General features: G+C 51.6%; 1 protein-coding gene across 2 annotated transcripts in view; it reads left to right on the top strand.

Annotated features, from left to right (window-relative positions):
* The first annotated feature begins 2838 nt into the window (after window positions 1–2838).
* The window catches only part of LOC112118325 (excitatory amino acid transporter 4-like), a 64863-nt gene continuing 45047 nt past the window's right edge, over window positions 2839–22654 (top strand). Inside the window, exons 1-2 of one of the 2 annotated variants that reach the window (XM_029913477.1) lie at window positions 2914–2993; window positions 22031–22290. In XM_029913477.1, the coding sequence (XP_029769337.1) occupies window positions 22074–22290 (217 nt within the window). In that variant the 5' untranslated portion in view covers window positions 2914–2993; window positions 22031–22073. Of the gene's footprint in view, window positions 2994–22030; window positions 22291–22654 lie in introns of both variants that reach the window. The other variant, XM_024216586.1, reaches the window with a different exon arrangement.

Here is a 22654-nt window from a genome sequence, read left to right as displayed (position 1 = left end):
GCTCAGTGAGGGGGATTGGCAGCATGGAGGGGAAACTCCTCCCTTCTAGCCACTCACCACAGGTAGAGCAATTCATTCAGGAACAGGCCTTAGGAGAGAAAAGGAAACTGGAGGGTTTACAAAAGTGCAGCCAGGCCTTTCAGGTCTCAATCCCACCTCTACTCTGCAGCATCCATCTAGGCCCTAGGCAGCTCTCCCAGGTACTGAGATGGCATCAGAAGCCTGGTGGCAATTTAGGTTCTGCTGTGTCCATTCTTCCTTCGTCAACAAGTCCAGGAATTTCATAGAGTTTAAGGCCAGAAGGGACTGTTAGATCAAGTCTGACCTGTAAAACACAGGCCAGTACATTTCATCCAGACATCACATATTGTGGCCAGTAGTTTTAGTAAAACAAAACATCTCAGTCTGGAGACTGATGTGTCACCATTGCCCAAGTGTCTAGGTGAGACATGCCCACATGATCCCAGCAGGTGTCCGTGTCCCAAGCTGCAGAGAATGGCCTGGGGTTTTTTGCCTATGTGACCTGGGGGAGAATTCCTTCCCTGCTCCATGAGTGGCAGTCAGTCTGACCCTGAGCATGTGAGCAAGACAGACAAGCCCAGCACCTAGAAAGAAGTTTCTTTGTACCACCTGAGAGCCTGGCACCACCCCATCCAGTCTCTTGTCTCCAGCTGATGCTTCAGAGGAAGGTGAAAAAAAAGCCTGGAATACATCTGGCCAGTTGTGCCCTGGGGTATTCCTGAAGCATGAGATTTGATTATAGTCACTGTCATAATGCGGAGCTGCAAGTGTTGGGAGCAGACTGTAAACAGCTGTAAAGCTCTTTTGTTCCTAACAGCCTCCAGGAACTTTAGCTCTATGGCAGCCAGTGTGGACAATGGGATGACTCCTGAGCTTCCAGAGAGCCTTGTAAAGGCGCCAGGGAACAAACCCTGGCTTCCTCACCTAGAGGAAAGTTAGGAAATTCAGAGATTAAGAGTGGGGCAGCAGTTCTGGGGAGCTCTTAGAGCTCGGAAATGTCCAGGGTTTTATACAGGTTATACGTATGTTCTGGATGTTGCGCTGGGCCAGTAACATGATGGATGGCTCTGTAGCGAGATGGCTTTAAGAGTTATTCAGAGCTGAAGGACCTGGGCTTGCATCCAGTGTTGCAGTGTCCAGCAGAATTGCTCCCACCCAGAGGAGCAGATTGGTTGTGGTGCTGCCTGCCACTCCCTTGTGCCTGATTCAGGTGATGTTGGCAGCTCTGGGAGCTTGAGAGCTAGCAGCAGGTTTATTTTCATCATGTGAGACCAGATGCCTCTGTTGGGAGGCAATGTGAAGTGTAATTTGGGCGGCTTGTCTTGAGCAGGGAGCTGTGTCCGTGGCACAGGGAGAGAGGAAGAAGGGTGACAGAATCAGCCCTTCAGTACCTCCACCTCAAGAGCACAGAGAGATCAAAGGAGCTTTGTCAGTGAGACTCAGGCCTCTGAGCGGGCAATGCTGGACAATTGCTCAGGCTTTCTGGAGGCATCCCAGGAGGTGTCTCCTCCTGCTCAGTGTTTACATGAAGCTACAGGGGGCTGGGAGGTGTCTGCTGCTGGTCAGCTCAGCTTTCCTCCTTCCCATTGAGCACAGATTATAGTCTCAGTAACTCATGGAGATCAGATGGACCTGGCTGGGTCTCAGCTTGTGTGAGGCAGAGTTGGTGCTTGCTGGCAGGCGAGTGGTGGGAGGCTAGGCCATGGGCACCCAGTGTTTTACCTCGTCCCAGCCAGACGAGTAAAATCACCCACAGGAGTTCATCTCCCACCTAGGATGTGGTTTTGTAACTACTTAGCTGGGTGTTGAACCCAGAGCATTCAGCACAAGCCCCTGAACTACAGGAGAACTCCACTAACATTCAGGCTCTTATCTCCACTTGGGTCAGCTTCTAGAGGGACATGTGATCATGTGCACTCCTGCAGCACACTGCAGACATGGAGCTGCTGCTGCTGCTGACCTTCCAGCCCTGAAACTGGTGTCTGGGAGATACGGCTATCCCTGTGCCCCGTCGCAGGAGCTGTGATTGGCTGAGAAGTGCTTTCTCTTGTTCCCTAAACTGTATGCTTGAGGTAGTGCTTTTATCTCTGTGTTTAGAGTGCCCAGCTGCCATGGGAAAGGGAGCTCTAGAAATCTGTGTTTAATAAAGCAGTGATGAAAGCCAGCGGGAGCTGTGCCCATTTCCCTGAAGGCAGAGTTTGGCCTACAGCTAAAATGTATTGATGATATATTTCCTTTGCACAAAAATGGATGGCATCTGGCTAGTGACATAGCTGATACACACACTACTGTAGATCCCACATGTTAGGACAAGGGCAGAAAATTCACATTTACAGTCCTTGGGCTAAGCTGTGCAGGTGGATCTGGCCTTTGGAGGTCCTGTTTGCATAGATCAGGCTGATGAGAGAAGAAAATCTGGGATCCTGATCTGATAACTCTCCAACCGATCCGAGTGGCTTTCTAAATGCAAGGCAGTCTACTAGAAAGCAGCAGAATGAAGAAATGGGGTGGTGGGATGGAAGCTGGTGCCTCCTGGGAATGCCTTGCACTGTTCTTTCCCCGCTGCCTTCACTGTCACTAACTCTTTTCTGCAGCTTGTGTGCGGAGGCAGAGGAACCCACTCCAGCATTGGCAGTGTTAATTGCAGTGTGGAATCCACGCAGCATCTTGGTGACAGGTGCCATGAGTCCCCAGCTCCCCCACAATCAGTTCAGATCCTTGCAGTCTCCTCCTCCCTGCTCCCCCCCCCCCCCCCATGTATCTTAGGAATAATACAGACATCCTTTCTCCTTTCAGAGGAGGCTGCTGAGAGTTCTGTGCTAGCGCTGGACCTTCCAAAGAAGAACATTTTACCTTCTTCCTTTGTGCGGGAGGAACAAAGAAGAAAAGAATAAATGGACTTGCAATAACTCCCAAGAGCACAGGCGTGTTTTCAGACCAGAGTCCTGCTGCCCTTCTGACACCTGCTTCAGGTGAGTTGTTTTGCCCGTGAAAGCTGTGATGTCCCCATGTGCCAGGGGAAAGCTGCAGGGGCCTGGCAGACACCGTGGGGATGTGGGAATGCAGTAATAGAAGGCGAGGGTTTTTCCAGGTGTGTGAGGGAATTTCACTCTCAGTGTGCTTTGTAAAGGGGGGGCTAACCTGAAGGGAGTGCCTGGGAAAGCATTCTGCCCTGGCTCTGTGGAGGGCTTATGTTACTGGGCTGTATTTTGTGGGGCTAGAGACTGGGGTGAAGCAGATTCCATTAGGGGGTGTCAGTCTGAGGTGGGAGATTATTTTCTTTGTAGATGTCTGCCTTCAGGGAACTGGACTCAGACCCTGGATCAGAGCGGACCAATGTTCAGTCATTACAAAGTGGTCTGGATTGGAACCTAGCTCCCTGATCCATCCAGTTCACTTTGGGTTCTCTTCCCAGCTCTGCCACTGCCTCACTGAGTGACCTTGGGCAGGTCCCTTACCCTGGCTGTGCCCCAGCTTCCCTGCTTGTGGGGTAACCATTGCTACCCATGCCGTACGTGTCGGGGAAGGTCTAGGCAGGGATGGCTGTACAGTACTCTCTTAGAGGCAAACAGAAGAGGCGATTTTGTTTGGTGTGGAGAAGAAAATGCAAACAAAGGAAAGGAGGCATTTCCTAGACCTTCGCAGACAGGACACCCCTGCTGAGTAGGTTCATGCCCAGCTCAGAGCCAGCCGAGCTCCCCCATCATTGTACTTCGGAAAGGGGCTGCTCCAAACATCACACAGCAGAGACACTGCTCTTCCCAGTGAGCCTCAAACCTGGCCCCTGGAGCCCCTCAGGGCAAGAGTGGGTGGGCAGTGGCTCAGGCACAGCCCAGGAGAGCCCCTCAGCCTCTTTCCTGAGACTCCCAAGAAGGGCTGAGTTAGTGCCAAAGTGCAGGAATCATTTGCTGCTCACACCAGTACCCAGGCAACTGATCAGAGCTCCGAGGGTAACTATCTAGCTAGGACAGTAGTCTTTGCCCCTTCTTTCCTTCTGCCCTCTCCCCGCGGCGCTGGAGAACTCTCCTCCCTTCTGCCCTCTGCCCGCAGTGCTGGAGCACTCCCCTCCTTCTGCCCTCTACTCCCGACGCTGGAAAACTCCCCTCTCTGCTGCCCGCAGCGCTGGAGAACTCCCCTCCCCTCTGCCCGCAGCGCTGGAGAATGCCCCTCCCTTCTGCCGTCTGCCCGTGGCACTGGAGAACTCCCCTCCCTTCTGCCCTCTGCCTGCAGCGCTGGAGAATGCCCTTCCTTCTGCCCTCTCCCCACTGCGCTGGAGAATGCCCCTCCCTTCTGCCCTCTGCCCATGGCGCTGGAGAATGCCCTTCCTTCTGCCCTCGACGCTGGAAAACTCCCCTCTCTGCTGCCCGCGGCGCTGGAGAACTCCCCTCCCCGCTGCCCGCGGCGCTGGAGAATGCCCCTCCCTTCTGCCCTCTGCCCATGGCACCGGAGAACTCCCCTCCCTTCTTCCCTCTGCCCCCCAGCGCTGGAGAACTCCCCTCCATTCTGCCCTCTGCCCCCGGTTCTGGAGATCTCCCATGTCCCCAGAGGAGTTAACTTCCCTGCCCAGGGAAGCAGCCAAAACACATTCTCTCTGTAACCCCCTGCTCCATGCTGGGGAGTATCTCCCTTTCCCCTGTCAGTCATTATCTACCTAATGTATGCTAACCCCACTAGTCTCCTGGGGTCCCGTGCTCCCCCTCTCGCACTCCTTTAGGGTGCCTCATTGCTGCTGCCTGGGAGGGGTTTCATGGCTGCCCCCACAGAATACGCTGGTTTTGTGTGGGACACAATAGCAGCATTTTCTGGAGATGGGAGAAGTGGTCTCAAATGTGCTGATTATTCCCAAGGTCTCTGGCTACTTCCTAGCTCCAGAGAAAGCCGAGGCAGAGGGAGCGGAGAGGAGAGGAGTCTGGGAAGGGCTGTGTGTCGCTGAGGTGGGCTCAGTGGACTCACTTGGCTCTGGGACCTGTTCCCAGGGCTGAGCTCTTTGGTGGCAAATGAGGCAGGGTGGTGCAGAGGGGGGTTCCTTCCAGCAGACATGAGAGCACAGCTTTCCCTGCTAGCGTCACACACATTAGATTAAAGGATTGCTGCTTCAGGATGCCGAGCTGTTTCTTTCATTGAATCCCACCCGCTCTGAATATCTTGAATGAGTTTTTGCAATCGGTGTTTCAAATTGGGCCGGCTTTGGCAAGTCTTGGGAAGAGGCTGTGTGGTCTGCTAATTTGAGTAATGCCCTGTCTACACTCAGGATTCTCCCCCTGTTGCTCTAGTTCAAGTGCACCCCTACTGGTGTGAGTAATAATGGGAGGATGAGGGTACATTAGCCACCAGGCTTTTAACCATTGTATAGACCTGCTCAGAGCAATGAGAAGTGGTCTGCTTTGCCCTAGTGCTCCCACGCCAGTACTAGAGCTCACCAGTGCTCAAGCATTGGTGGGAGAATTTGACAAAGTCTGGAGTGCCCACGCTGCCCAAAGCACTGGAAAGCCAGGATTCCTGGGTTCTGATTCTGGCATTACTGTCGACGCCCTGGCTGACCTTGCTCGAGACACTTCCTCTCTTGGTGCCTCCTTTTCCCCCTGTACAATGGAAATAATGATACTCACCAGCCCTTGGAAAGTGCTTTGAGATGTAAATGCAAAGTGTTGTCAGTCAGCTCCGTATCGTAATCATTCATGGTTTCGTTACAATGAGTGCAACAAGCCCTTCTCACTTTATTCCAGGGTGTCGGTGAGGGGAAAGTCTCTGGGCTTTCCTCTGGCCTATGATATGCCAAAAGATGCAATACAAGCACTTAGTTCAATATGTAACACGTAGGGCAAAGCACTCAGCAATCCACTCTCGCTTTGTGTCCCTGCCCGGCAAGAACGATCGGCTGGGCCAGTTGTGTGTCTGTCCTTTGCTTCCATTTGGACAAGGCCATGGACAGGGATTTATTGGCTGAGGCTCCAAAGGTTTTTATTGATTGATTGAATTGCTGCCCCCTTTTGCTCATGTTGCTTGGTAGCTGATCCCCTCTCTGCCTGGGACCTCTTTGTCCTTGTGCCACAGCCTTGCTTGGGGCTTGGCACGTAAAGTATTGCTGCTGTGGTTGGTATTGGTGATTGTGCAGCACAAAGCCTCCTCCAGCAAGTGCCTCACTGATGAGTTACACACATGGACAAATGGAGTGTGGCATTCACTGAGTCACCCCAATGAGCTCATCGCGGGGAGAAACTGATCCCTCACATTCAAACAGGACGTCTGGTCACCTAGGGAAGGGGCATCATCTTTTAGCCAAACTGGTTCATCTATCAATCGAAACTCTGCTTCTTTCTCACCTGCTCTGCCAATCCCCCTCTCCTGGTGGCCTGGTCCCCATGACCATCTTCCCCAGGCAGAGAGGAGGGATCCTCACTGCACATTTATAGCTAGAAGCTGGACAGTGAATGTGGATTTGGGCAGCAGTGCACAAAACAGATTGCACAAGGTTTGGCTAAAATCTCTTTTCTTGCAGCTATGCTGAGCTCTGCTCAGAACCCATCTTGCTTTCTCTGTATCGTGACAGTGCAGAGAGTCCCCAGCGAGGATCACGGCTCCATTGTGCTGAGCACGGTACCAACACAGGGGAAGAGACAGTCCCCGCCCTGAAGAGACCGCTACAGGAAGCTCTGATAATCCCATTTTACAGATCAGAGACTAAGGCACAGGGGATTATCATTATGGCTAGTGATTTGCCCAAGGTAGTGCAGGAAGCCTAGCAGAGCTGCAAATTGAATCCAATTCTCCTAACTTGTATCCAGTGCCTTTATCCTCAAAAGCATCCTTGCTTCTCCAGCAGTAACCCTCCCACCTTGCACTGCGTCAGCAATACCTGACTTGCTCTGCCAAGGCTTTTTAAAATGGAATGTCAAGTTCTGAGTTTGGATTGTGCAAACCCTGCTGACCATCTCCCTCAAGGAGCAGAGTGCACGGGGTCCCCAACAACTCTGCACCCCAGCCAGTGGAGAAACTTGCTTGGTCCTTTTTTAAAGAATCAGGTCCCTGTAAACTCACCTATGAAGATCCGGTTCCTGAGGTTAACACCAACTGCCCCAAAAGCTGCAGGATCTTACAAGGGGCTGCCCAGAGAGATTTTGTTTGTTTATCTTTTACCATAGAACTCATAGAATGCACAAGCCTCTGTTGGCAGTGTAGGCCTCACTCAGAGATGTCCTTAGTCAGTCATGTGTTATAGCTGGAGTTATTTTGAGATGATGGGAAATAGGCCAGCTCAGTGAAACCCCAGTTTGTGAAATGGGTTACGTAACAGGCCAGGTCCCTTGCATCATCTGTAAAGCACTTGGCCCTTCAGACCCTTCCAGGCCTGTGAGTGTGTTCATGTATTTATAGTGTTATCCTTGGATCATAGCTCAGCTCCCACCCCTGGTCCGTGGGGGACCCAGGCCTCTCCAAAGCCTGCTCATTGCAACCAGAATTTTGGGTGAGAGAGGAATTGTTGGCAGCAGGTATGTTGGAGTCTTGCCAGGCATTTCAGTGTTTGCAAATGGACTTATTTCTGAGTCTTCACTGTCTCCTCGGGGAGTTTCTTGTGCTAGGGAGCCCTGTGCTGTTGTAGCTCCAGAACAGGCTCCTCTCCAGTGGGGCTGGCAGAACCTGGCACCATCTGTGGGGGTGTAAAACTTCTGAGATTTCCTTGCTGTACAGACAATTGGAAGTTGTGCCTCAACGTCATTATTGCTGTTTTTTTCAAAAAGATCTACTCTCTGAATGAGCCTGGGGAAGTTCTGGGGCCTGTGTTACGTGTGGGCTTGGGAGAGTTTGACAATTAATATGGATTGTTATTTTTTAAAAGTTTTTCAATGTTTAATTATTTTTATTTGTACAGTGGCTGGAAATTAAGGAGGTGGGGTTGGGCTTAGGGCAGTGCCGACAGCGAGGCTGCAGGGGGTTCCCTGGTAGGGCAGGGGCCCAAGACACTTGGGCGCAAGGTGCAGAGGAGACTGCGGAGCAGAGTCCCCAGCCAGGGGCTTGTCCACAGGGGAAGTCATCCTGCTGCTGAACAGCTCCTGCCTGGGGATGGCTTCCACGCCTCTGACTGGTGAGTGAACAGGGCCATGACAGCAGAGCTGCAAAGGGCTGCGTGCATGACACTGGATCCCTGCAGTCGCAAGGGTGTAGGGAAGGCTGTAATCCTGGCAGGACCGAGCAGAGACCCTGCAGCTGTCTGCCACTTCAGCTAAGAGAGAATCTCTGCTAGCTGTGAGCAGCGTAGGGCCTATAGTGCACAGGTGAGCAGGTCTGGTCCCATCCAACAGGGGGCATAAAGACACACTAGCCATTCTGTTACATAGTAGTACTTCTTATTACAGGAAATGAGCTATTGTACTATGACCCAGGTGTGAGAGAGATGACAATATCCTGGCTAAACCTTATGGAATTAAGTTTACGTATTGTATTGAAATGCAAATGTTTGTGTACTCTTGTGGGATTGTATAGAACTTCTTTAAGGGGAAGGCAGGATTGATGCCTAGGAGATATTAGGAACTTCAAAGGACGTTTTGGAACAATATGTGGGAAGTGGATTTCCCAGGCAATACTTGGGGTGAGGGGTATGCAAATGATCCACCTCAAATTCATCCTTTTAAAACTGCACTTTGAACAAAGACTGGTTGATTACCTATTCACACTCTTCAAAGAGCCAGCCGAAGTAACGAGTGACTCTCTTACTCATGGGTGTTCCTGTTCAGGGCCAAAGGGGTGAAATAGGAACTTGAAACAACAGGAATACCTCTGGGTGTGGCTGGAAGGACTGTTTACCAGCCAGAGCCCAGGCTGAAGCTTGGGGGTGGGGATCTCTGGTAAGTTTATTAGCATGTGTGTCAGTTCTTTTACTGTTTTAATATATTTTCTCTGTGATGCTTTTACCTTCAAAATAAAATATGCTTGCTTAGGAAGAGCTGGGTAGTACCTTAGCCCTGTGGCAATTACACTGCATACTGTCTCTGAAGAGAAGGCAAAAGAAGCCTGCCTAGACTGCCTGTCTTTCACAGTATAGTCAGGGGACTGTGCAGCCTGGAAATACCCTGGTCAGAAGAGAAAGAGATGAAGGCAGGAGAGCCAATGGCTGGGGAGCGGGAAGCCCAGAGTGGGTGGCCTTGCTGGACAGTAGAGGGGGAATTCTGGTGCAGTTGCTCTGAGCTGTGACACCAGGATTTACCCACACTGCTCAAGGAGCTGGTGAACCAAATAATCCCACCACCAAGTAATCCCATCTGTATCCAATATACCACCTCTCTGCTCAGATCAGAGGGCTTGCATCAGCCAAGTCTCATTCAGCCAGGCTTTTATTATACGGTCCAGCAATGGCCTATGGTATGTGATGGGCTTCCCCTGGAGCAAACCCGGAGGCAATAGAGCAGGGCCAACCATGCAGAATACCAGTGTTCTTTAATCAGGCAAGGACTCAGACACTCTCTTTCATCCCTAATGCAAGTGGGAACAACTCACCCAAAGCACAGCCCCAAACGTCAATCAGTTCTCTTGGCTACCAGCACTGCCCAGCCACCTGGCAGGCAGCACTCAGCACTAATCAGCCTGAACGTAGAACTGGTGGGAGCTGATACATAAGTCTCCACAAGCTGTTCTGCTTGCTATGAAGAGGTGTGAACAGTTGGGATTCTGGGTGTGGGTGGGAGTGGAAGGGGGAGTGATCCTTTTATGGCTGTCTTCCTTGGGGTTGAAAGTTTCTGCGTGGGTGGTGGTATGATAATTGGGCCTACAAATTTACCCTGATTGGGAGTTCAATAAAATGGCACAAGAACCATCTTCTGTGCATGGGTCTATGCTCAGATTTGTCTCTGGCCAAAATAAGCGCCCTGTTACAGTGTAATGATGCTGGTTCTGGCGGGACCCAACTGAGAGTGCCAATTCAGGACAAATTGCTTAAAGCTGGGCAGTTATAGCCCAAGGCTGGGGTTTCTACGCACACCCAGGCAAACCAAACCAGCCAAACAGAGAAGACTTTGGTTTTACCCCACTGGCTAACCATAAGTCACACAAGCAATTCCCTTAGACATTCCAGTTTCCCAGTATCACCACCAGTGCCACTCGTTATGGGGACAAATGGTTATGAAAACCAATACCCCAGTAAAAGAAAAGAGGTTCTCTCAATCCCAGAGGACCAAGTCCCAGACCCAGGTCAATCTACAAATCAGATTTTACCCACAAATCACGCTGTTGCCAATCCTTTAAAATCTAAAATCTAAAGGTTTATTCATAAAAGGAAAAAAAGATAGATGAGAGATAGAATTGGTTAAATGGAATCAATTACATACAGTAATGGCACAGTTCTTGGTTCAGGCTTGTAGCAGAGATAGAATAAACTGCAGGTTCAAATTAAGTCTCTGGAGTACATCCCCAGCTGGGATGGGTCATCAGTCCTTTGTGTAGAGCTTCTATTTGTAGCAAAGTCCCTCCAGAGGTAAGGAGCAGGATTGAAGACAAGATGGAGACGAGGCATCAGCCTTTTATAGTCTTTTCCAGGTGTAAGAACACCTCTTTGTCCTTACTGTGGAAAATTACAGCAAAATGGAGTCTGGAGTCCCATGGGCAAGTCCCTGCATACTTTGCTGGTTACAAGGTGTATCTGCCTTCTCTCAATGGGTCAGTTGTGTAGCTGATGGTCCTTAATGGGCCATCAAGCCGGCTAGGCAGAGCTGACACCAAGTTGTCTGGAGTGTCACCCAGAAGCATAGCATAAGTTTGAAATACAGACCATATAGAGCCAATATTCATAACTTCAACTACAAAAATGATACACACATACAGAGAGCATAATCATAACCAGCCAACCATAACCTTGTCTTAGACACCCTATTTGACCCCCTTTATACCAGATTAGGTGCCACTACAAGACTTCGGTTGCAACAATGATCTATACGGTCCCAGTTCATGTCAACAACGTCACATACAGCCACGCAGTAAAACGACCTTCCTGAACAGCGATGAGCCATGCCTGACTTACTGAGGTTGATGCAGTGCGAGTGTAGACACTACATGACCTGTGTCGACCCTAACAGTCCTCCGGCAGCTGTCCCACTCCCTGCGTCAGTGACCACTCTGGTCACAGTTGTAAACTCCACTGCCCAGCGCTCACAGAGTCTGGAAGCCACCTCCACCCCACCCAGGGGTGGCAGGTTTGTAGAAATGTTGGTGGTGCCCAGAACCTGCCTAAGGCTCTGGGAGGGAGTTTGGGTGGGGGGAGGAGGTCTGGGGTGCAGGATCTGGGCTGGGGATTAGGGTGCAGGAGTGGTGAGAGGTTGGGCTCTGAGATGGAGTTTGGGTTCTGGGTGCTCCGGGCTGGGGCAAGGGGTGGGGGTGCAGGAGGGGGTGAGGGGTGCAGGCTCTGGGAGGGAGTGTGGAGGGCTGGGGTGCAGGCTGTGGGAGGGAGTTTGGGGGCAGGAGAGGGTAAGAGGGTGGGGGGTACAGGCTCCCGGCTGGGGCAGGGGGTGGGTGTGCAGGAGGGGGTGAGGGGTGCAGGCTCTGGGACGGAGTTTGGGTGCAGGCTCTGGGCTGGGGGTGGGGGTGTAGGATGCGGTGAGGGGTGCAGGCTCTGGGACGGAGTTTGGGGGCGGGAGGGGGTGCAGGGGTGAGGGCTGTGGGGTGGGGCTGGGGATGAGGGGTTTGGGGTGTGGGAGGGGGCTCAGGGCTGGGGCAGAGGGTTAGGGTGTGGGGGGATGAGGGCTCTGGCTGGGGATGAGGGGTTTGGGGCATTGGAGAGGCTCAGGGCTAGGGCAGAGGGTTGGGGTGCAGGGGGGTGAGGGATCTGGCTAGGGTGCAGGCTCTGGGGTGGGGCAGGGCTGGGGATGAGTTTGGGGTGCAGGCAGGCTGCCCCGGGGCTGGGACTAGAGAGGAGGACTCTTCCCAGCCCTCTACCTGCCGGCAGCAGTGAGCTCTGGGGGAGGGGCCCCCCTCTCCCTCCGGCAGCACACTCACCCCCACCACTGTCACTGCACGTGCTCCTAGGGCCACTCTCAGGTCTAGGAAGCCCCCTTGCCTCCCCTGTGGTGGGTGCTGGGGGGGGCTTCCATCACATGTGCACCTCCTCCCCTGCTGCTGCCCCTCACTGTAGCCTCGCTGGGGGTGTGGGATGGGGCTGCCCCTTGCCCAGCGTGGGGCAGGAATGGTAACTGCAGGCAGGGGGACCCCCTGTGCTGGTGGAGGGTCCCGCCAGAAAAGGGAAGAGTCCGAGGCAGGGTAAGGGCAGCCTGCCCTGCCACTATCGGAAGGGGGGCACTAGGACCCTGTGGCAGCAGTTGATGCCAGGAGCCCGCAGAGCAGAGTCAGCGTAGAGCTGCAGGCTCCGGGGCCGGGGGAGGTGCGCCGGGGCAGCAAGTGGGGCCGGGGGACACTTGGGGGAGGTGCGTGGGGGCGGCAGGTGGGGCCGGAGGAGAGACCCGTCCCCAAACATTGGTGGAGCCAGGCCCCCCGGGCCCTGAATATTGCTGGAACTCGGGCACCACGGGCCAATACAACTCGCCGCCCCTGACCCCACCACACTCTTTTAAAACCCTCTGTGTATTTTGAAATGCCTTTTCCTGATTGCTCACCTAGCAGCTCATCCTTGTTGTGTGCAATTGCCCAGCCGACCATGCTGGCTCCACGTGCTAGACATGTTTCTGCCTGCAGTAGACAAGAAGTATTGGATCTCCCGGGCCTGTGGGAGAAGCAGCTGTGCAAGCACTGATACAGACCAGCCATAGAAACATGGACATCTGTGAGCAGCTTGTGCAGGGGTGACAGACAAAGGGGTATGACAAGGAGCAGCAGCAGTCTTCACCAGGGATACCACCAGGCAAGGGAGTGCAACAATAGCTCTGGTTTAAAGATGGCACTCAGCCCATCCCCAAGCTAATGAAATAACCAGGGCCGCCCAGAGGATTCAGGGGGCCTGGGGCAAAGCAATTTCGGGGGCCCCTTCCATAAAAAAAAGTTGCAATACTATAGAATACTATATTCTTGTGGGGGCCCCTGCGGGGCCCTGGGCCTGGGGCAAATTGCCCCACTTGCCCCCCCAGGCAGCCCTGGAAATAACGGTGTCAACTTTTCATTGGTTGACTCATATGAGAAGAGGTTGTTGCACAACAAACAGAGGTAGACACTCTGCAATCCTCTCCTGAAGGCTTCTAGGGAGGGCTGCCAGAGCTATTGTTGGCCTCCCTGGCCTTCTGGTACGTCTGCCACAGCTACTTGGCTTTCACGCGGCTCTTCTGCTGGTCCTGTGGTAGCCCTTCTCCTGCATCCTCTGAGCAATCTGCTTATAGATATTCATATTTCTATGGCAAGATTGGAGCTGTGCCTGCACAGCCTCTTCTCCCCACTGGCCCAGGAGATCCAACACCTCCTGTGTACTCCAGGCAGGAGTGCGTCTGGAGTGTGCAGCTGGCATGGTCAGCTGGGCAATTACACTCAACCATGGAGAGCTGCTAGGTGTGCTCACCAAGCCAGGCAACCAGGAAAAGAAACTTCAAAAATTCACAGAGCTTTAAAGGGGAGGGACGGCTTCCTGTCCACCTGACCCCTGGGCAGCGGAGTTCCCAGCAGTGACCAGAGTGGTCACGTGGGGCATTGTGGGACAGCTCCTGGAAACCAGTAACTGTCGATGTCAGTAACGCAGTGTCTACACTGACACTGCGTTAACTAATTACATTGACCCTGACTTTACGCTGCTCGGGGAGGTGGTGTTATTAAGTCAGGGTAGTGAGGCACTTACGTCAGCGAGAGCCAAATTTAAGTGAAGCCAATTCCAGAGCTAGGTCCAGGTAAGCTGCTGTGCGCCCACCTAACCGTGTGGTGTAGATCAGTGGTTTTCAAACTTTTTTTCTGGGGACCCAGTTGAAGAAAATTGTTGATGCCCATGACACAACGGAGCTGGGGATGAAGGGTTTGGGATGTAGGAGGGGCTCAGGACTGGGGCAGAGGGTTGGGGTGTGGGGTGGGGCCAGGGATGAGGGGTTTGAGGTGCAGGAAGGGGTTCTGGGTTGGGGGGTGCTCAGGGCTCAGGGGATTGGGGTGCAGGAGAGGGTCAGGGCTGTGGGCTGGGGGGGTAGGCTCTGGTGTGGTGCTGGGGATGAGGGGTTTGGGGTGCAGGAAGGGGTTCTGGATTTGTAGGGGCTGAGGCTGGGGCAGGGGTTTGGGGCATGGGGTTGGGGTGCGGGCTTACCTCTGGCGGCTCCTGGTCAGCGGTGCAGCTGGGGTGCAGAGGCAGGCTTCCTGCCTGTCCTGGCACCACGGACCAAGCTGCGCCCCAGAAGCAGTCAGCAGCGGGTCCCACTCCTAGACAGAGGCACGTGACTCTCGCCTGTAGGCACCGCACCCCAGCTCCCATTCGCTGGTTCCTGGCCAATGGGAATGCGGAGTGGTGCTTGGGGCGGGGGCAACATGCAGAGCCCTGTGGCCCCCCTGCCTAGAAGCCGGACCCGCTGCTGGCCACCTCCAGGGCTCAGCGTGGAGTCAGAACAGATAGGCACTAGCCTTAGCTGGGCAGCACCGCCGATAGGACTTTTAATGGCCAGGTCGGCGGTGCTGACCAGAGCAAGGTGACCCAGTGCCTGACATGCTGTGACCCAGTACTGGGTCATGACCCACGGATTGAAAAACACTGGTGTAGACCAGGCCTTTGTCTTCTAGTGCCCATCTGGAAATGTTTTTCAGGAGGGAAAGCTATAAAAAGGAGGGACAAACACCCCAAGGCACCCCCCTCTCTCTCACTGCCCATTGTATTCACCCTGACGAAACAAAGGAAGCATTTGTTGGACTCTGTGGGAGGGGTTCTGACCTGAGAGTTTGGTCCATAATCTTCTGAAACATGTGGTGAGAAACTTTGCTTGGATCTAGTATAGTGAAGTTACATGCAGTGTAGATGTAGCTGTGGCAGTCCCAGAATATTAGAGAGACAAGGTGGGTGAGGTAATATCTTTTATTGGACCAGCTTTTGTTGGTGAGAGACACAAGCTTTCAAGCCACCCAGAGCTCTTCTTCAGGTCTGGGAAAGTTACGCCCAGAGTCACAGCAAAATGCAATGTGGAACAGATTGTTTAGCATAAGTAGTTAGCACATATTATAAAGGGTCATTCAAGGTAGAGTGGGCTATAGTCTTATGACCACATGGGTCATTAGCATGGTTGGAACCTTTAGATCCACCACACAGACCTCTGTGACTTGAGCTAATGGAGTAACTGGTTGCAGTGCTAGGTTGTCATCCTTTATATGGCCCAGCACTCGAGGGGGATGGGACCCTTTGCCAGTGGGTTTCACAGCGATTTGCTGGCAGCGGAGGACAGTGAGACTCAGGGATCTTGGGTTCCATTCCAGGCTCTGGAGGGACATGTGCTTTTGTGGGCACAGACTCTTCTGCCCCTTCCCCCCAAGCTTGACCCCTTCTACCCCATCCCCTCTAACCTGTCCTTGTCCTAGTTCTCTCACTTCCCCACCCTGGATGCTCATCTCGGTCCCATTCTAGTCACCACTCTCCACTCCTCAGGCTTTTCATCCAGTCCCAATTTCCTTTCCCATACAGTCCCAGTTTCTGCCTCTCAGCTCTTCCTCTGATCTGTTTCTTTCTGTCTCCTGGCCTGCAGTCACTCCCCATCCTGTCCACATTTCCCAACCCCAATGGCGCCGAGTCCCAGTCTCCCTCTCTGAGCTCCCTGTCCAATCTCAGTTTCGTCCCCCCGCCCCAACTTTTTGTCCCCATCTCTTTGCCCAGCTGGACCCAGTTCTCCCCTCACACCCTGACTCTTTATCAGATCTGTCTTGCCTCCCCCTATCTGCTTCTGCCCCCACTGGTTTGTAGTCCCAGTCTCCTTGTCTAGCCAGTCCTAGTCTCCACCAACTCCCAGTCCTAATTTTCCTCTCCTCTCCACCAGCCTCCAGTCCCACTTTCCCCCCACCCACAAGCTCCTTGCCTCAACCCACCCCCTTCACTATCCCTTGCCCCAGAGGTCCAGCTCTTATCCCCGCTGCATTTGAATCAGGTAGCTTCCTCAGCCATGTTGCCTGGGCCCAGCAAGGGGATCATTGAGAGCACAGGAAAAATAGGTTCCCTGTTTTCAGTTCCTGTGCACAGACCCGGAACCAGCCCCAGCCCACAGCAACCAAGAGCTGCAATTGCAGGAAAAGTCCTGTTCAGCCTCAGTCTGGAGCATGTTCTGTATGGATGAAATCTTCAGGGGATTTAACTGCAAAGCTCTAGCCAGCCTCTACTGAGCATGTGTGAACTGAAATTTTTCAAAGGCTCGTAACTTGGCAAAAATTTTGACAGATTTTCATGGGGATGGCAAAAGGCACGTTCCTGACACAATGGCATCCTTGTGCCAAATGTTAAGTCCCTGCTCCATAAGAACGGCCGTACTGGGTCAGACCAAAGGTCAATCTAGCCCAGTGTCCTGTCTTCCGACAGTGGCCAATGCCAGGTGCCCCAGAGGCAGAACAAGTAATCATCAAGCGATCCATCCCCTGTCGCCCTTTCACAGTTTCTGGCAAACAGGCTAGGGACACCATCCCTGCCTATCCTGGCTAATAGCCATTGATGTACCTATCCTCCATGAACTTATCAATTTCTTTTTTGAATCGTTATAATCTTGGCCTTCACAACATCCCCTGGCAAGGAGTTCCACAGGTTGACTCTGTGTTGTGTGAAGAAATATTTCCTTTTGTTTGTTTTAAACCTGCTGCCTATTAATTTCATTTGGTGACCCCTAGCTCTTGTGTTATCAGAAGGAGTAAATAACACTTCCTTATTTACTTTCTCCACACCAGTCATGATTTTATAGACCTCTATCATATTCCCCCTCTAGTCATCTCTTTTCCAAGCTGAAAAGTCCCAGTCTTATTAATCTCTCCTCATATGGCAGCCGTTCCATACCCCTCATCATTTTTGTTGCCCTTTTCTGAACCTTTTCCAATTCCAATATATCTTTTTTGAGATGGGGCGACCACAGCTGCACGCAGTATTCAAGATGTGGGCATACCATTTATATAGAAGCAATATGATATTTTCTCTCTTATTATCTATCTATTATCTCCAAAGCATTGGAGCCTTAGACTTCTTAAAGAAAAGGTCTCCAGAATTTTTTAACATGGAGAAAACAACATATTTTCACTAACCTTTTTCTTGGAAATGGTGGCAGCATTTGGCTGACATTTTCCCAAAAATTCAGCCTGAGGTAGACACTTGGCATATCAAATTTCATCCCAAATGATTCAAGTTTGACAAAGGTATATGCAGCTGAAAACAGGGTCTTATAATGGGGAATGTCGGGCAACTGTAGCCTTGCCTATAAAATCAGATCTGGGACTCAGCGCTTCCCAGCATTACAAGAAGGAGCTTGCATTTGGGGAGCCAGAGGAGCTTTAAAATGAGACTGATCGAGGACTAATTAAAAAGTGCAATTGTTCCAATTTTCCCAAGTAGCAAGGAACATAACCTCACACAACAGCAGCACCGATGAGGGGGAATGAGAGGCTGGGTTGTGGAAGAGGCCAGCAACTGACCTACATGATAACAGAAATTCTCTCATTTGGGGTAAATTTGCCATTTTGGACATAGATAAAATTTCACCTTTTCCATCCATCAGACTCTTTTCAGGGATAATAGTGTAATTGTGTGTGCACATTCACACATACACACTTTGCAATCACACATGCTCATATACACATATTCACACACACACACACACTGTCAAACACAAATTCACACACAGACACATACACACTCACAAAACAATACAAATTTAAATTTAAATTAAAAAAGCACACACTCATTCCCAGTCCAACAACACACAAACTCTCACTCACTCACTGTTGCCTTCAGGGAATCATGAAACTTTATAAAGTCAAAGGATGAGCTTGCACTCTCAGTCACACTGGTGTAAATCAAAGTTTACTCCATTGACTGTTCTGGATTTGCTCCATGTTTTCACTGGTGTAACTGAGAGCAGAATTAGGCCCATTATTTGCTTCTCGAGAGAGAAAGAGATGCTTTTGACCTTCAGATCTGTAAAGACAAGAAAGGACTCCAGGTGTGCCAGTGAAAATACAACCTGGAAGAAGCAATGAAGATGTTTCAGACGTGCTGTTTGAAAGCTGTGCAATTGAAATACAATTTACAGTTAACAGAGAAAAAAATCACAACTTTCCCACTCTGTGGCCTGGTCTACACTATGAGTTTAGTTTGAATTTAGCAGCGTTAAATCGAATTAACCCTGCACCCGTCCACACAATGAAGCCATTTACTTCGACATAAAGGGCTCTTAAAATCGATTTCTGTACTCCTCCCTGACGAGGGGAGTAGCACCGAAATCAACATTGCCATTTCGAATTAGGGTTAGTGTGGCCGCAATTCGACGGTATTGGCCTCCGGGAGCTATCCCACAGTGCACCGTTGTGACCGCTCTGGATAGCAATCTGAACTCGGATGCACTGGCCAGGTAGACAGGAAAAGCACCGCGAACTTTTGAATTTCATTTCCTGTTTGCCCAGCGTGAAGCGCTGATCAGCACAGGTGACCATGCAAAGCTCATCAGCACAGCCAGAATCAAAAAAGAGCTCCAGCATGGACCGTACGGGAGATACTGAATCTGATCTCTGTATGGGGAGATGAATCTGTTCTATCAGAACTCCGTTCCAAAAAACGAAATGCCAAAACATTTGAAAAAATCTCCAAGGCCATGATGAACAGAGGCCACAACAGGGACACAACACAGTGCTGCGTGAAATTTAAGGAGCTGAGACAAGCGTACCAGAAAGCCAAAGAATCAAATGGACGCTCACGGAGGGAGGGGCGACTGACGATTGTAGCTATCCCACAGTTCCCGCACTCTCCGAAAACCATTTGAATTCTGGGTTGAGCTCCCAATGCCTGAAGGGTCAAAAACATTGTCGCGGGTGGTTCAGGGTATATGTCGTCAGCCTCGCCCCCCCCCCCCCCCCCCGTGAAAGCAAAGGGAAAAAAATCGTTTTTCACGTTTTTTCACTGTCACCGTATGTCTACTGGATGCTGCTGGCAGACGCGGTGCTGCAGCGCTACACGGCAGCATCCCCTTGCCTTGCCTTGCCTTGCAGACAGCAGACGGTGTAGTATGACTGGTAACCATCATCGTCGTCCCGTAGGTGCTCCTGGCTGGACTCGGTGAGGTCGGTCGGGGGTGCCTGGGCAGACATGGGTGCTCCTGGCTGGCCTCGATGAGGTCGGTCGGGGGCGCCTGGACAAAAAAGGGAATGACTCCAGGTCATTCTCTTCTTTAAGTTTTGTGTAATGGAGATTCAGTCCTGCCTGGAATATCATGCCAGCTGCAGGCTTCTGCCTCAGGTTGCTCTCCCAGTCGGCAGCACCGCACGGTCGCACCTACCCCAGCCTACCCCTTGCTCCCAGGGCTCACAATCAGATACTTAGACCGCTACATTTTGCTGCAAATAAAAAAATAAAGCTGCCGTTTAGAACTGTCCCCCAACATACATATCCTGGGACATTTTGTATTTTACCAGTGTCAACCAAAGGTCCACACACAAATGGAGATTCAGTCCTGCCTGTGCTTCTATCCTAGTGCTCATCTCAGAGTCCCATTTTCAGCTATAGGCTGAGCAAGTGCAGAATGGTGATTCACTCGACTTCTTCGCTGTAAGCCAACCGCCCTCCCCTCCCCCCTTTGATCTCTGCTTGCAGAGGCAATAAAGTCAGTGTTGTTTCAAATTCATGCATTCTTTATTACTTCATCACACAAATGGGGGGATAACTGCCAAGGTAGCCTGGGAGGGGTGGGGGAGGAGGGAAGCAACGGGTGGGGCTGTTGTAGGGGCACCCCCTAGAATGGCATGCAGCTCATCATTTCTGCAGGATGTCTGGGGCTCTGACCTGGAGTGGCCGTTTGCCTCTCTGGTTCTTTAGTAGGCTTGCCTGATATTCTAGGCAGGACTGACTCTCCATTAGACAAAACTTAAAGAAGAGAATGACCTGGGGAGTCACGCTGGAGGGTAGGGATAGGATACAGAGGGACCTAGACAAATTAGAGGATTGGGCCAAAAGAAACCTGATGAGGTTCAAAAAGGACAAGTGCAGAGTGCTGCACTTAGGACGGAAGAATCCCATGCACTGTTACAGACTAGGGACTGAATGGCTAGGAAGCAGTTCTGCAGAAAAGGACCTAGGGGTTACAGTGGACGAGAAGCTGGATATGAGTCAACAGCGTGCCCTTGTTGCCAAGAAGGCTAACGGCATTTTGGGCTGTATAAGTAGGGGCATTGCCAGCAGATCGAGGGACTTGATCATTCCCCTCTATTCGACATTGGTGAGGCCTCATCTGGAGTACTGTGTCCAGTTTTGGGCCCCACACTACATGAAGGATGTGGAAAAATTGGAAAGAGTCCAGCGGAGGGCAACAAAAATGATTAGGGGTCTGGAGCACATGACTTATGAGGAGAGGCTGAGGGAACTGGGATTGTTTAGTCTGCAGAAGAAAAGAATGAGGGGGGATTTGATAGCTGCTTTCAACTATCTGAAAGGGGGTTTCAAAGAGGATGGATCTAGACTGTTCTCAGTGGTACCTGAAGACAGAACAAGGAGTAATGGTCTCAAGATGCAGTGGGGGAGGTCTAGGTTGAATATTAGGAAACACTATTTCTCTAGGAGGGTGGTGAAGCACTGGAATGGGTTACCTAGGGAGGTGGTGGAATCTCCTTCCTTAGAGGTTTTTAAGGTCCGGCTTGACAAAGCCCTGGCTGGGATGATTTAGTTGGGAATTGGTCCTGCTTTGAGCAGGGGGTTGGACTAGATGACCTCCTGAGGTCCCTTCCAACCCTGATATTCTATGATTCTATGATTCCCATTTTTGTCCAGGCGCCCCCGACCAACCTCACCGAGGCCGGCCAGGAGCACCCATGACAGCAGCAGACGGTACAGTATGACTGGTAACCGTCTTTGCCAACTTGCAAAGCAGCAGATGGTACAGTATGGCTGGTAACCGTCTTTGCTAACTTGCAAAGGCAAGGGGATGCTGCTGTGTAGCGCTGCAGTACCACATCTGTCAGCAGCATCCAGTAGACATACGGTGACAGTGAAAAAAGGCTGAATGGGCTCCATGGTTGCCGTGCTATGGCGTCTGCCCGGGCAATCCAGGGAAAAGGGCGCGAAATGATTGTCTGCCGTTGCTTTCACGGAGGGAGGATTGACTGACGACATTTACCCATAACCACCCGTGACAAATTTTTGGCCCCATCAGGCATTGGGATCTCAACCCAGAATTCCAATCAGCGGGGGAGACTGCGGGAACTATGGGATAGCTATGGGATAGCTATCCACAGTGCAACGCTCCAGAAGTCGACGCTAGCCTTGGTACATGGACGCACACCACCGAATGAATGTGCTTAGTGTGGCCGCATGCACTCGACTTTATACAATCGGTAGCCAAAAATCGAATTCTGTAAATTCGGAGTAATACCGTAGTGTAGACATACCCTGTGAAAGCTACAGAGGGGTTTTGTTTCTTTCCTCTGTGTCCATGAAAAACACAGGGGCTGTTTTCCCTTATGCAAAATTGTTTTTGCAGCACCAGTTTGGGAAGTTTGGTTTGCTCCTTGGGCTTCTATGGAATCATTTGTATATTTAAAAAAAATATCATCTGGATGGAGAAGGAGAAATCTCATCGTTGTCCAGCCCGCAAATTCTCTTGAAAAGGAGTGAGAATGTCCATCCGGTCTCAGCCACGCCCAAGCCAGTGCCTGCATTCCCCTCAGAGAGGCTGCTGTTTCCCTGCTGCTTGGGCGAAACGATAGCGTTGTAGCTATTCAAACCCCTGGCAGCTCCCAAAATGCAATGTCCTGTTTCTGTTTCTGCTCTGGGGGGCTTTCCAGAACAGCTTCCCAGTCAGCCTGAGTAGTTATATCTGGAGGGCCAGGGGGGCACTGTCAAGATTAGGGAGATTTCATGCTGCCTTCTGGCTCTTTCTCCACTCTGCTTCTCCCCTCCTAGTTTCCCAAGAGCTGTGTCTTCTGGACCAGGGCTTGATCTGATTATGAGTGACCAGCGGGGCCATGTGAACAGCCTCTTCCTGAATGAGGAGTCAGCCAAGCGTCTCAGCTCCAACAGCCGGGTGCAGCGCTTCCAACAGGCAGTGCAGGAGCGGGCAGCACGGGTCAAGAAGCGGATGCACAGCATCACCAAAGACAGCGCCAAGGGCTTCCTCAGGAGAAATGCCTTCGTCCTCTTCACCATCACTGCTGTCCTACTGGGTAGGGAGCCTGTGCTCTGCAGGGCGGTGCTGTGCTGCCTGGGGAGATTCATTAAGCTAGCACAAAGGGTGATTAAAGAAGCGTGCCAGGGGTCAGGGTTCTGCCACAAGCACACTCTGTGCCCTTGGGCAAATCCCTTCATCTCTCAGTGCCTCCATTATCAGGCATTGCATTGCAAGAGCATCTACAGATGCCTGTGAAGGATCAGGGCCTTATTGTACTGTCCGCTGTTCCCACCTGGAACGCAGAGCCAGGCTTCGCCTCACAGAGCTGGCTGGCTCTGCACTAGGAATGTTTTCTGGTGTAAGGATGTTGGGCGGGATGATTCTTTACAACAGTTTGTAGAGGCAAAAAGTGCTCATTT

This window comes from Terrapene carolina, unplaced genomic scaffold, assembly GCF_002925995.2.
Source record: "Terrapene carolina triunguis isolate 2854851 unplaced genomic scaffold, T_m_triunguis-2.0 Scaffold662, whole genome shotgun sequence".
Lineage (NCBI taxonomy): Eukaryota > Metazoa > Chordata > Testudines > Emydidae > Terrapene > Terrapene triunguis.
The sequence above is the reverse complement of the archived record's forward strand: the minus strand, read 5'-3'. Positions and strand labels throughout refer to the sequence as shown.